General features: G+C 50.3%; 1 protein-coding gene and 1 long non-coding RNA gene across 3 annotated transcripts; both read right to left on the reverse strand.

The window, feature by feature from the left end:
- Nucleotides 1–512: 512 nt before the first annotated feature.
- LOC108584006 lies at nucleotides 513–3,998 on the reverse strand. Of its 2 annotated transcripts, XR_001898860.3 has the most exons (3): nucleotides 3,947–3,998; nucleotides 3,488–3,610; nucleotides 513–976 (listed from the first exon to the last, which is right to left on the reverse strand). It is a non-coding gene; the product is annotated as an uncharacterized LOC108584006 (long non-coding RNA). The 2 variants fall into 2 exon arrangements; XR_004179814.1 differs by lacking the exon at nucleotides 3,947–3,998 and having other exon boundaries at nucleotides 3,488–3,868.
- A 6,385-nt stretch (nucleotides 3,999–10,383) lies between these two features.
- C18H16orf54 (chromosome 18 C16orf54 homolog) lies at nucleotides 10,384–14,222 on the reverse strand. The gene is made up of 2 exons (XM_003918683.5): nucleotides 13,826–14,222; nucleotides 10,384–12,862 (listed from the first exon to the last, which is right to left on the reverse strand). The coding sequence occupies exon 2, from the start codon at nucleotides 12,860–12,862 to the stop codon at nucleotides 12,188–12,190; it is 675 nt and encodes a 224-aa protein (XP_003918732.2). The 5' UTR covers nucleotides 13,826–14,222; the 3' UTR covers nucleotides 10,384–12,187.
- Between the last annotated feature and the right edge of the window lie 238 nt (nucleotides 14,223–14,460).

The following is a 14,460-nucleotide window of genomic DNA, read 5'->3' on the forward strand; positions in this document are numbered from 1 at the left end:
GCCACTGCACTCCAGCCTGGGTAACAGAGCAAGACTCCGTCTCAAAAAAAGAAAGACACCTCCAGCTGACAGATCATGAGCCACATGTAGCCACATGTGGCCCAGGCTTGTCTTGTTTGGCTTTTATAGGTAGATAGATTTATATATATATATATAGAGAGAGAGAGAGAGATTTATATATATTTAGTTTTTAATTTGTTCTGGGCCAGGCGTGTAATCCCAGTAGTTTGTGCAGCTGAGATTGGAGGATCGCTTGATCCCAGGAGTTCAAGACCAACCTGTGTGACATAGTGAGACACTCATCTCTACAAAAAATTAAAAATTATTGGGGCATGGTGGCGTGCACCTGTGGCCCCAGCTGAGATGGAAGAATTGCTTGAGCACACGAGGTCAAGGCTGCAGTGAGCCAAGATCGCACCACTGCACTCCAGCCTGGGCGACAGAGCAAGATCCTGTCTCAAAACAGAAACAAAGACAAAAGTAAAACTACAATGTGAGTGCAAGTTTTCTCAGAAAACACATCCTTTATTATTTTGATCTTTGAATTTTCCATCAGTATCTACCACAGAATGTTCCCTTTCCAAATTACAACTAATTTATAACTTGGTAAGGAACACTCTGGGACAAGTTCTTTTTTTTCTTTCTTTTTTCCAACTCCGGATACAGATTGACAGACAGCAGTCTCGAGAGCTTGTTGGGAGGGTCTAGCAGGGGAGCATAGCTACTTGTATGCCCTTGACAGAAGACTGGTCCTCGTCTATCGGGGATGGTTGTCCTCTTCGACTGAGCACACAGCTTCGGGAGGTTGCACATGGAGCGGTGAGGGAGGAAGGGGACACCCACCTAGCCAGCCAGGTCAGCTGAATCAACCCTGGCGATCAATGGGGTAACAGATGTTGCAGCCAGATCGCCCTCACATCCAGGAAGCAGTCTTTAGTGAAGTGCTAACATTGTTCAACAGGGAAACACCCAATAGCTGGGTTGGAGGTAGGCAGAGAAAGGGAAGTCATAAAACTCACCAAATATTTGGCTAACATCAAATCAAAAGGAGTATTCTCATTTTACTTAAAATGCCCACATTTGTTTTTGTTTTGTTTTGTTTTGAGACAGAATTTCACTCTTGTTGCCCAAGCTGGAGTACAATGGTGCGATCTTGGCTCACTGCAACCTCCGCCTGCCCAGTTGAAGTGATTCTCCTGCCTCAGCCTCCTGAGTAGCTGGGATTATAGGTGTGCCCCACCATGCCCGGCTAATTTTTTGTATTTTTAGTAGAGATGGGGTTTCACCATGTTGGCCAGGTTGGTCTTAAACTCCTGACCTCAGGTGATCTACTTGCCTCGGCCTCCCAAAGTGCTGGGATTACAGGCGTGAGCCACCGCACCCGGCCCCACATTTGTTTTTATGATAGAATATTTTCATAATTTATTATGTCACTAAGTCGTGTTTTAGATTTTTCAGTTTCAAGTTTGGTTTCTAAAATAAATGAGTACAAACGACAAGCTCAGTTTCTCCTGAAACTCTCACAGCCTGCTTCTGACGTCAGATGTGTGTGGGTTGCACACTGCATTAGTCCATTCTCACACTGCTATAAAGAAATACCTGTGACTGGGTAATTTATAAAGAAAAGAGGTTTAATTGGCTCACGGTTCTGCAGGTTGTAAAGGAAGCATCTGCTCAGCTTCCAGGGAGGCCTCAGGAAACTTACAGTTATGCACTCCAGCCTGGGCGACAGAGCGACACTCTGTCTCAAAACAACAACAACAAAGGAAACCAAAGTGATCCACCCACCTGGGACTCCCAAAGTGCTGGGATTATGCCCTGCCTTTTTTTTTTTTTTTTCCATACAGGATCTCTCTCTGTTACCCAGGCTGCAGTGAAATAGTGTGATAATGTGATCACAGCTTACTGCATCCTTGACCCCCCAGCCTCAAGTGTTCCTTCCACCTCAGCCTCCTGAGTGGCTGGGACTACAGGTGCACGCCATCATGCCTGGCTAATTTTTGTTTTTTTTCTTTTTTTAGAGATGGGGTTTTGCCATGTTGTCCAGGTTGGTCTCGAACTCCTGGTCTCAAGTGATCCTCCTGCCTCGGCTTTCCAAAGTGCTGAGCTTACAGGCTATGAGCCTCTGTGCCTGGCCCCTAAACTTTTTCCAACCCACCATTCCACCATGCTCCATGTATCAGCTCTCCACACTTTACGACTTCATTGCGTTAGTCATTGTTCTGCTATTTGCAGCCTAGGGCATTCATAATGACACAGGGTCCACATTAGACTTTACAGATAGCCTCATTTTCTACTAGTTTTGACTATGAGGAAGACAGCCCTAGAAAGTGACAGCTAGGTTGAGACCTAAAGAGTAAGAATTAGCCAAGACAAAGTAGTGGGAGGGAGGAAGATGGATGTTCCAAAAGAAAGAGAGTGTTTGTTGAAATGATCAGGAGCTGGAAAATCTTTTAAGTATTTTTCTTTTCTTTAGCGATGAGTTCTCTGTCACCCACACTGGAGTGTAGTGGTATGATCATAGCTCAGTGTAGCCTTGAACTCCTGACCTCAAGGGATCCTCCTCTTCAGCCTCCTGGAATTACAGGCATGAGCCATCATGCTTGGCTAATTTATTTTTAATTTTTTTTTGTATAGACCTGACCAGATGTGGGGCTCATACCTGTAATCCCAGCATTTTGGGAGGCCTAGACGGGTGGATCACCTGAGGTCAGGAGTTGGAGACCAGCCTGGCCAACATGGAGAAACCCTGTCTGTACTAAAAATACAAAAATTTGCTGGGTGTGCTAGTGCACACCTGTAATTCCAGCTATTTGGGAGGCTGAGGCAGGAGAATCACTTGAACTCGGGATGTGGAGGCTGCAGTGAGCCAAGATTGCACCACTGCACTCCAGCCTGGGTGACAGACCAAGACTCTGTCTCAAAAAATAAAAATTAAAATAAATAAAATAAATAAATATAAATTTTTTGTAGAGACCAGGTCTCGCTACGTTGCCTAGGCTGGTCTCGAACTCCTGGCCTCAAGCAATCCTCCCACCTCAGCCTCCCAAGTATCTGGGATTACAGGTGCAAGCCACACATCTGAGCCTTCTAAGCGTTTTTTTTGAGGCTTACTCCAGGTGCAATGTGGAAAATGGAGACAGGGACCATTTAAGTGTACTTTAGGAGCAATGAGTGGAGCAGAACCAGGATGGAAGAAGTAAGCATAAGGAGAAGCAGGCAGAAGTCAGGGGTATTTGGAGGTGCTGACAGGGGGCAGAAAGGAGCCGAGGAGAAAGGAGAGGATCAGGCTTGGTGGGGGTGGTCACGCATCCTAAGATAATTTTGAGGTCTTCACAGGGGGATATTGAGGCGGCTGTTAGAGAGATAGGGTTTGAAGTCAGGAGACAGACATAGGTTAAGATGTAGGTGTGGGTTTATGTTACAGAGACCCCGGACGACAGTGATTTATACAAAAGAAAGCGTTAGTTCTCTGTTGTGTAATTACCCTGAGGCAGGCAGTTCAGGGCTGCTGTGCTGGCCACAGGGATTCAGGCTCCTTCCATCTCCTGGCTCAGCCAACCCTGGGATGTTGCCCTTGTCCACGATATCTCACCATCATGTCTGGATTCTAAATAGCAGGAGACAGAAAGAGGAGTGGGGAAGAGGGGCCAGAACCAGTCACATAGATGCCCTTAGCCACAAGGGGGTCTGGGAAATGCAGCTTTTCCTCTGGGTGGCCACAAGCCCAGTTAAAAATAATGGTGCTGGCACTGTGCATGGCACACAGCTGGAATCCCAGCACTTTGGGAGGCTGAGGCAGGTGGATCACTTGAGCCCAGGAGCTCAACACCAGCCTGGCCAACATAGTGGGACCCCATCTCTACAAGAAATACAAAAATTAGCCAGGTGTTGTGGCACATGTCTGTAGTCCCAGCTACTTGGAAGGCTGACACGGGAGGATTACCTGAACCTGAGGAGGTGGAGGCTGCAGTGAGCTGTGATTGCACCACCGCGCTCGTCTCGGCAACAGAGCAAGACTCTGTCTCAAAAAAGAAAGAAACAAAGAAGAGGTTGTATTAGTCTATTCTGATGCTATTCGTAAAGACATACCCGAGACTGTGTAATTCATAAAGGAAAGAGGTTTAATTGACTCACAATTAAGTATGGCTGGGGAGGCATCAGGGAACTTACACAGTCATGGCAGAAGGGGAAGCAAATACATCCTTCTTCACATGGCGGCAGCAAGGAAAAGTGCTGAGCAAAAGGGGGAAAAGCCCCTTATAAAGCCATCAGATCTTGTGACAACTCTCACTATCACGAGAACAGCATGGAGGTAACCGCCCCCATGATTCAATTGCCTCCTACAACACGTGGGGATTACAGGAACTACAATTCAAGATGAGATTTGGGTGGGGACACAGCCAAACCATATCAGAGGCAGTGCTGTTCCTTTAAAATAATGGGAGAATAGATCTAGGAGGAGCACATCTGCCACCGTTGGAGATGGAGACATGGGGATCATCAGGGTATGAGATAGCAACTGGGGCCAGGTGCAGTGGCTCACGCCTGTAATCCCAGCACTTTGGGAGGCTGAGGTGGGTGGATCACTTGAGGTCAGGAGTTCGAGACCAGCCTGACCAACACGGTGCAACCCCATCTCTAGTTTAAAAAATACAAAATTAGGCCGGGCGCGGTGGCTCAAGCCTGTAATCCCAGCACTTTGGGAGGCCGAGACGGGCGGATCACGAGGTCAGGAGATCGAGACCATCCTGGCTAACACGGTGAAACCCCGTCTCTACTAAAAAATACAAAAAACTAGCCAGGCGAGGTGGCGGGCGCCTGTAGTCCCAGCTACTCGGGAGGCTGAGGCAGGAGAATGGCGGGAACCCGGGAGGCGGAGCTTGCAGTGAGCTGAGATCCGGCCACAGCACTCCAGCCTGGGCGACAGAGCAAGACTCCGTCTCAAAAAAAAAAAAAAAATACAAAATTAGGCTGGGCGCGGTGGCTCACGCCTGAAATCCCAGCACTTTGGAAGGACGAGGCGGGCGGATCACCTGAGGTCCAGAGTTCAAGACCAATCTGGCCAACATGGTGAAACCCCGTCTCTACTAAAAATATAAAAATAACACAGGCATGGTGGTGGACACCTGTAATCCCAGCTACTTTGGAGGCTGAGGCAGGAAAATTGCTCAAACCTGGGAGGTGGAGGTTGCAATGAGCTGAGATCATGCCATTGCACACCAGCTCGGGCGACAAGAGGGAGACTCCATCTCAAAAAAAAAAAAAAAAAAAAAGCTGGATATAGTGATGTGCACCTGTAACCCCAGATATTTGGGAGGCTGAGGCAGGAGAATTGCTTGAGCCCAGGAGGCGGAGGTTTCAGTGAGCTGAGATCATGCCATTGTGCTCCAGCTTTGGCAGCAAGAGTGAACTCCATCTCAAAAAAAAAAAAAAAGAGAGATAGCAATTGGAGCCTTGGGCCTGGTTGAAATTTCCCAGAAGGAGTGCAGAGGGAGGGGAGAAGCAGCCCAGGACTGACCTCTGAGAAGGCAGGCTGCCAGCAAAGAGAGTCAGGGAGGACGGCTGGGGAGCGGGGAGGGAAAGCAGGTGTGTGTAAAGCCACAGAGCCATGGGGAGAGAACGTTTCCAGAAGCGTCCAATGCTGTCTGCAGGAGGCTTGAAAGTGTCCTTTGATTAAAATAGGAGGTCATGATTTTAATGGCAGTCATTTCTGTAGAGTGCTGGAAGCCCACGGAAGCCTACAACCAGTTGCAGAGAGAGGGGAAGATGAGAAAGTGTAGACTGCTGGGACAGATGGCTCTTCCCAGACATTTGGCTGTGAAGGAGGTGAGAGGTCCTGCTGTGTGTGAGGGGTAGGGAATGAGTTGTTGGAGCTGGACACGGTGGCTCACCCCTGTAATCCCAGCACTTTGGGAGGACGAGGAGGGAGGATCACTTGAGGCTAGGCAACATAGTGAGACCCTATGCCTACAAAAGTCAAAATACCAGCTGGATCTGGTGGCATGTACCTGTAACCAGGTACTTCGGAGGCCAAGGCAAAGATGGCTTGAGCCTAGGAGGTTGAGGCTGCAGTGAGCCATGACTATACCACTGCACTCCAGGCTGGGTGACAGCGTGAGACCCCATCTCTGAAAAAAAAAAAAAAAAGAGTTGTTGGTTGGCTGGTTGTTTTAAGGTGGGAGAGATGTAAACTTACTTATATGGGGAAATAGCCTTTTCGGTGATATTGTGAATGGAATAACCTGACAAGCATGTCCTCAACACTATGCATCTAGAAGCGCTGCATAAAACCAAACAAACATCCTTTAAAATGTGCAGCTTAGTTGCAAGAAAGAAAGGGAAATCCCCATGAGGCATGAAGAGGAAATCAAACACTAGAGCTGTGAAAGCTGCTGGGTGGCTGTGATCTTGGCATTGAAGGGCCTAGGGCTTTACACCTACCTAGAGATTGGAGATGAGGCCTTGTCTGGGGAACTGAAAACATAGACACTAATAGAAACCTTGTACCCTTAAGGGGTGACATCCTTTTTTTTTTTTTTTTTTTTTTTTGAGACGGAGTCTCGCTCTGTCGCCCGGGCTGGAGTGCAGTGGCCGGATCTCAGCTCACTGCAAGCTCCGCCTCCCGGGTTCCCGCCATTCTCCTGCCTCAGCCTCCCGAGTAGCTGGGACTACAGGCGCCCGCCAACTCACCCGGCTAGTTTTTTGTATTTTTTAGTAGAGACGGGGTTTCACCGTGTTAGCCAGGATGGTCTCGATCTCCTGACCTCGTGATCCACCCGTCTCGGCCTCCCAAAGTGCTGGGATTACAGGTGTGAGCCACCGCGCCCGGCAGGGGTGACATCCTTGATGAAAGAGTAAACTAGGAAAAAAATCTGCCTCCAGTTCAGGAAGCATAAAAGGACCTTGTCTGTTTCACTCTGAGATTTGGTGACAATAAACAGTCTCTTTTGAGAATTCATAACCAAAGGCTTGGCCTCACTTGGATTTGGGGTTCAAGTTTACATCATCTGCATGGTCTGGGAAGCCCAAATGTCAACAAATAATATAGTCCAGGCCAGGTGCGGTGGCTCATGCCTATAATCCTAGCACTTTGGGAGGCTGAGGCGGGTGGGTCACCTGAGGTCAGGAGTTCAAGACCAGCCTGGCCAATATGGTGAAACTACATATCTACTAAAAATACAAAAATTAGCTGGGCATGTTGGCGGGCACCTGTAATCCCAGCTACTCAAGAGACTGAGGCAGGAGAATTGATTGACCCTGGGAGATAGAGGTTGCAGAGAGCTGAGATTATACCACTGCACTCCAGCCTAAGCAATAGAGCGAGACTCTGTCTCAAAAAAATTAAAAAATACATAATAATAAGAAGAATAATGCAGTCCACGGTTGGTAACTCCCATGAAGAGCTCTTGGCAGAAGCAGATATGAAACCTCTTCGAACCTTGGCGGGCATGTGCGTTCCCACTGATAACGCCCTGCTGAAGCTGAATTCACAGCTCAAAATTACAAAACATAAGAGGAAACAATCTTCATGAATGACAGTAAGCAGACACAGCATATAGCAGGATTAGCTCCGATTCCAAAACTCCAGAGAATAGCATTATTTGGTAAAGAACCATACAGCAAGTGTAGTTTAAATTTCTAAAGATATAAAAGAAGGCATCAATATGAGAAAGAAATAAGATGATGTTAAAAATAAGTGGGATTCTGGTCAATGATACGTCTAAAAAAAGTGACAGGAGAGGTTTAAAATAAAAAGAAGAAAGAGTAAAACGAATGCATCTGTTAATCTATGAACTTATTCATTCCCCGTTCATTAGGCTCCTATTATGTTTTAGACCATGTTCTGGGTCTGGAAATATAAAGATGACTCTGCAGAGAGCAAGTTAGAATCTGCCTCAGGAAGATCTCATGCACAAATCCATGTATTGATGCATCCATTATCTATCCATCCACTCATCCATCCATCCATTTATCCATCCATCCACCCATCCATCCATTCATCCATCTATTTATCCATCCATCCATCCATCCATTTATTCATCCATCCATCCATCTATTCATCCATCTATCTAGTCATCCATCCATTAATTTATTTATCCATCCATCCATCCATCCAACCATCTTTCATTTTACTCATTGTGGGGGAAAGAGAGATCAGACTGTTACTGTGTCTATGTAGAAAGAAGAAGACATAAGAAACTCCATTTTGTTCTGTACTAGGAAAAATTCTTCTGCCTTGAGATGCTGTTAATCTGTAGCCCTAGCCCCAACCCTGTGCTCACAGAAACATGTGCTGTGTTGACTCGAGGTTTAAGGGATTTAGGGCTGTGCAGGACATGCTTTGTTAAAAATGTGTTTGCAGGCAGTATGCTTGGTAAAAATCATTGCCATTCTCCTGTCTCAAGTACCCAAGGACACAATGCACTGCGGAAGGCCACAGGGACCTCTGCCCAAGAAAGCCTGGGTATTGTCCAAGGTTTCTCCCTACTGAGGCAGCCTGAGATATGGCCTCGTGGGAAGGGAAAGATCTGATTGTCCCCCAGCCTGACACCTGTAAAGGGTCTGTGCTGAGGAGAATTAGTGAAAGAGGAAGGCCTCTTTGCAGTTGAGATAAGAGGAAGGCATCTGTCTCCTGCTCGTTCCTGGGAATGGAATGTCTCCATGTAAGACCCGATTGTACATTCTATTTACTGAGATAGGAGAAAGCCGCCTTATGGCTGGAGGTGAGACATGCTGGCGGCAATACTGCTTTTTACTGCACTGAGATGTTTGTGTAAAGTCAAACGTAAATCTGGCCTATGTGCAAATCAAGGCACAGCACCTTTCCTTAAACTTGTTTATGGCACAGAGGCCTTTGCTCACGTGTTTTCCTGCTGACCCTCTCCCCACCATTACCCTAGAGTCCTGCCATATCCCCCTCACCGAGATAGTAGAGATAGTGATCAATAAATACTAAGGGAACTCAGAGACCAGTGCCGGCGCGGGTCCTCCGTATGCTGAGCACCGGTCCCCTGGGCCCAATGTTCTCTCTCTATACTTTGTCTCTGTGTCTTATTTCTTTTCTCAGTCTCTTATCCCACCTGATGAGAAATACCCACAGGTATGGAGGGGCTGGCCCCCTTCACTCATCCTCAAATGTCACAGCTAGAAAAGTCCCAATAGAACATCTTGTTCAACTTTCAGCTCTCTTTTTGTACATGAAAAAAGCACATGAGGCCCCATAATACAAAACTCTCGTTTCTGAAGTCTCTAAGTGAATAAAGTGATGGAGCCAGATCATGAACCGGGGCCTTGTCCCTGTATTTCTTCCACACTGCAGTGCCTTTCCGGAGCCCATAGCATGGAAGCATCTAACCTCTGAACTCCTGCCTCTATCTTCTGTTTCTCTGAGGTCTCTTCACTCCTCGTGGGCAGAGTCCCTACAACCCAGTGCTGTCAGCTGATGGTGATGATAAGGGATGTTGTTACCCAGCTCATGAGTGATAGAGATGGGACAGGGCCCTGGTCTCTACCTGGTGTCAGTTTTGTGTCCATATCTTAGCTCACCCCTACCTTTGTCCCCCACTCTGCTGCTAGAGACTGTGAGCTCCTTGAGGGCAGGGCCCAGGTCTGATTCCTCCCCTCCCAGTGCCCAGCTCAGAAACAGTGCTTAGGATGCTGGCCAGTGAGTACACCTGGGGGAAGAGGCTGGACTAGGCTTTCAGTCCCTCTGCCTGGGGCTTCTGGCTGCTTCATCAACTTCCAACATCCCAAAAATCAGAGAGGAGGTCAAGGGATTGGATGAGAGGCTCCAAGCGCTCCTTAGCCCGCTGTGCAGGAAGAAGCGAGTGTTTCCTGGCTATGGGTGAACTTCCTGGCCAGCATTAAACAATACAGCATCCCGCCCCCTGTGCGGGGCTGTCTGTCTCCCTCGGCACTTCCAGAAGGTCTCAGTGTGGTGCTAGAGTATCTAACACTTCCTGATTTGCAGATCATCATTCCCTTTTCTTGTTAACAAAGAGCAGTGCCGGGCGCGGTGGCTCATGCCTGTAATTCCCACACTTTGGGAGGCTGAGGCAGGCAGATCACCTGAGGTCGGGAGTTCGAGACCAGCCTGGTCAGCATGGTGAAACCCTGTCTCTACTAAAAATACAAACATTAGCCGGGCGTGGTGGCAGGCGCCTGTAATCCCAGCTACTCGGGAAGCTGAGGCAGGAGAATCGATTGAACCTGGGAGGCGGAGGTTGCAGTGAGCAGAGATCATGCCATTGTACCCCAGCCTGGGCAACAGAGCGAGACTCCATCTCAAAACAAAACAAAACACAACACAACAAACAAAAAAAACACAGCTGAGTTTTAGGTCAATGCTTCCAGCAGGGAACAGAATTTAGATCTTAACAATTTTGTTTACATTATATTTATTTTCATCTTTTGCCTTCTATTGATGGCAAAAGAGACTGATTTTCCATTTACAGAAGTGATACAAAAAAAGAGTCCTGTTACAATAATTTTAATAAGTGAATAATGAGCCAATTTAAAGAAAAATATAAAGCAAATAATAGTACAGGTGGTAAACTAATATGGCAAAATTACTAATATTCAAGGCTGAAGTTTGGCCGGGCATGGTGGCTCATGTAATCCCAACACTCTGGGACTTGGGGATGAGTGGCTCTCTTGAGCCCAGGAATTCAAGACCAGCCTGGGCAACACAGCAAGACCCTGTCTCTAAAAAAAAAAAAAAAAAAAAAGCCAGGTGTGGTGGTACATGCCTGTAGTTACACCCATTGGGGAGACTGAGGTGGGAGGATCACTGAAGCCCAGGAGTTCAAGGTTGCAGTGAGCTGAGATTGTGCCACTGTATTCCAGCCTGGGCAACAGAGTGAGACCCTGTTTCAAAAAAAAAAAAAAAGTGGCCGGGTGCAGTGCTCATGCCTGTAATCCTAGCGTTTTGGGAGGCTAAGGCTGCTGGATCACTTGAGCCTAGGAGTTGGAAACCTGCCCGGGAAGTATGGTGAGACCCTGTCTCTACAAAAAAATCCAAACATTAGCTGGGTGTGGTGGTATGTACCTGTAGTCCCAGCTATTCTAGAGGTTGAGGTGGGAGGATTGCTTGAGCCTAGGAGATCCAGGCTGCAGTGAGTTGAGATTGCATCACTGCACTCCAGCCTGGGTGACAGAGTTGAGATTCTGTCTCAAAAAAAAAAAAAAAAAAAAAAGTGAAGTTTGAAAAATTAGACCTCCAGGGAAATGGAAACTACATCTGCTGCTCACCCACCTGCCTCTCCTAAAGGGAAGATCGGGTACTTGGGGTCCCATTTCTATGGGGTGGAGCATTATAAGTAAGCCTAGCTTGTGGCAAATCTGTCTCTCTGGACACTCCAGCAAGCTGGAAGGGACGATGATCAGAGGGCACAGTTTGGGAGCTGCCCTGCTCTGGGACTCCTCTCCACATTGGATGAAACTCAGTTCTCCCTGGCCATGGCGTTCCTCACCATGGAGTGGTGAGGGTCCTAAGCTGAGGCATGTGCAGATGGAGGAGGAGGGGCAGGGAGCCTGTGGGTTTTCTCTGATTCCAGGTCCCCACTCCAGCAAGACAGCGCCACTCCAGCTTGGCCCAGCACAGTTCCTCCTTGCACTTTGGGGGTCAAAGCCGCAGTTCATTTGAAACAAAATGTTCCTCTGCCTGGTCTGGTCCTCTCTTTGTGTATTTTCCTAGAGGACCTCACAGTGGGTGAGTGGCCAAGGAGAACAGGATTTGTGCCTCTGGGAAACTGGATTCCTGTCATCTCCTGCCAGCTGTCATCGCCACACCGAGGCTGTTCAGCACCGCGGGACCCTTTCTCTTTGGTATTGGCGGCTTCGGTAAATACTGAGGGAAGGTGGAGGTGGTGGTCGATGCCTTTTCCTGCCTATCTGGTACCTTGGGTTCTTTATCTTGATGCGATCTTGAAGGCTTCTGGCCTGGTGTTGGCTCCACCCCCAGGTCTCTGAACCACAGCCGAGGCAGCTGAGCAGAGGCACTGCTCGGCTTCCCCTAGTCCACACAGCCTGGCCACCACCCCGACCTGGGGAGGGGGACTCCGGTGGAAGGGGCCTGGGAGGGGCATCTTCCCTGGGGCAGTCTCAGTCCTAATGCTGGATGCTGGGGTCCCTGGTCCCACTGAGGCAGGGCCTTCCTCAGGGGTCTCTGGGGAACCCTGGGAATTCAGAACCCCACACTGGTCCGGCCTTCACGCCTCCAGAAAGCTGAGATCTGCTCCAAAGTGACCCGTGGCTGGAGGCCCCACTCGGGATCCGGGCTCCGTGGCCGCTGCCTCCTGGCCTGGGGGCTCCCAAACTGGGCTCTGGCCTCTGGCCTCTGCTCGGGTTCAGCCCAGCTCACCAGGCCCGTGCCGGGGGGCCTCCCCTCCCAGGGCTGGGGCCCCCAGAAGGTGCTCCGGGCTGGGACCTCCAGTGGAGTCTGGGGGCCCAAGGAGCTGGGAGCAGAATTTGGGGCTGAGGGGGCATGTGGGGCAGTTGCTCGGGCCTCCAAGACGCCCACCGGGGTGGGAGGCTCAGGGGCCTGGTCTGTCAGCAGGGGGACCGCAGAGCCGTACCAGTCCTCAGAGCGCTCTCGGGGGGTGCCCATGGGCTCAATCCACAACTCTCCTCCTGGGCGCCACACCAGGGTGGGTGCATGGTGGCTGGGGTCTGGGCGGAGAGCCCGGCGGAACAGGCGTTCAGCCAACACAGCGGTGGTGAGGATGAAGAGCGCAGCCAGGGTGGCCAGGGCCAGCATGATGGGGATGCAGGGCCCACAGGGCAGTGAGGGCCATGGGGCTGCCTCCCACGTGGGGGGCCCCTCCATGCGCCCAGAAGGCGGCTCTGGAGTCGACGGCATCTGGGAGACATGGGGCGAGAAGAGGAAGTAAATGAGGCAGAGGGGGCACAACCAAGATGAGAGAGAGGCAGCAGGTGTCCAGGAAAGCCTGGGAGAGGGGCTGGGCTCGGGGGCTCATGCCTGGAATCCTAGCACTTTGAGAGGCCGAGGCAGGATGATCGCTTGAGCCCAGGAGTTCAAGACCAGCCTGGACACACAGTGAAACCTCATCGCTATAAATAATTTAAAAACTAGCTGGGCATGGTGGCTCACACCTGTAGTCCCAGCTACACAGGAAGCTGAGGTGGGAGGATTACTTGAGCCCAGGAGTTCGAGGCTGCAGTGAGCCCAGATTGCACCACTGTCCTCCAGCCTGGGTGACAGAGCAAGACCCTTTCTCAAAAAAGAAAAAGAACATTCTGGAGAGACAGAGGAGCAAGGGGGACCAGAAAGGGTAAGCGTGAGCCAGGTGGGGCAGGAGGACAGGCTGCCTACCTATGCGCACAGCCAGGCCCTCTTGCCCAGCTCTCCGGGCCTTTCCAGAAGCCCCATTTCCCTCCCGGACCCCAGGGTGCCTCAGACCAGAAAGGTCTTGAGGGCCTCTTTCCTCCCCACTCGGCCCCCTCAAGTCTTGCTTAGGCCTAGAGAGGAAGTGGTGGGTGAAGAAATAAGAACCTCCCCTCCGACCGGCTCCCCTGTGTGTGTCTCCCCTACCGCCTCCCGCCGGCCACCTCTGCTGGCCCCTTGGGGCTCCTTCGCCCCTCACCAGTCTCCTTGGACTTGATCTTGTTCTCATAGACTCCGTGGAATCGCGGAATCTGCTGCCGGGCCAGGCCAGGCCTCCGGAGGCGCCTCTGCACCCCTCCCAGGTTCCCCAGCTTTGCCCAGGCTCTGGCCTGTCTCTCTCTCTTGTTCGTCTCTGCACACCTCTCTCTGTCCCCCACATCCTCCATCTGCAGGGGCCTCCTGCACCCCTCAACTCACCTTGGGTCAGTCCCTGGGCGCCTCTCCCTCCTAGAGCCACTCTTCCTGGTGCCGGACTAAGAGATGCAGGCTCGGAAGGTGCAGGGCAGTCTGCCTTTCAGACATAGAGGCCGGGCCTCGGATGAAGGCGGAAGGGAGGGCACCGCCTGTTGCTGGGCAACTGTGCCCCAACTCGCCTGCCCCCGGGGAGTGTTTGTTTCCAAAGCAACCCAAGGGGATGTGGTCACTGCGGTGAGGAGGCTTTTCCTGGGGTAAGGTGGGGCTGGAATGGGCAATGGCTCTGTTGAACTTAGTGTCACCCCATAGCCAGGCCCTGGGCCCCAGAACATTCACCCAGAAGCTGAAAAAGAGGACGCAGGGGCTAGGCACAGTGGCTCACCCCTGTAATCCCAGCATTTTGAGAGGTCAAGGTGGGCAGGTCACCTGAGGTCAGGAGTTCGAGACCAGCCTGCCAACATGGCGAAACCCCATCTCTACTGAAAAATACAAAAATTAGCCGGATGTGGTGATGGGCACCTGTAATCCCAGCTGCTCGGGAGGCTGAGGCAGGGAGAATCACTTGAACCTGGGACTCAGAGGTTGCAGTGAGCTGAGATCGTGCCACCACACTCCAGCCTGGTTGACAGAGCGAGACT

The sequence above is a fragment of the Papio anubis genome, chromosome 18 (genome assembly GCF_008728515.1).
Source record: "Papio anubis isolate 15944 chromosome 18, Panubis1.0, whole genome shotgun sequence".
In the NCBI taxonomy this organism is placed as follows: Eukaryota; Metazoa; Chordata; class Mammalia; order Primates; family Cercopithecidae; genus Papio; species Papio anubis.

Excerpts from the sequence above, each read along its gene's own strand:
- C18H16orf54 (XM_003918683.5), bottom strand. The coding sequence starts at position 12,862 with ATGCCGTCGACTCCAGAGCCGCCTTCTGGGCGCATGGAGGGGCCCCCC.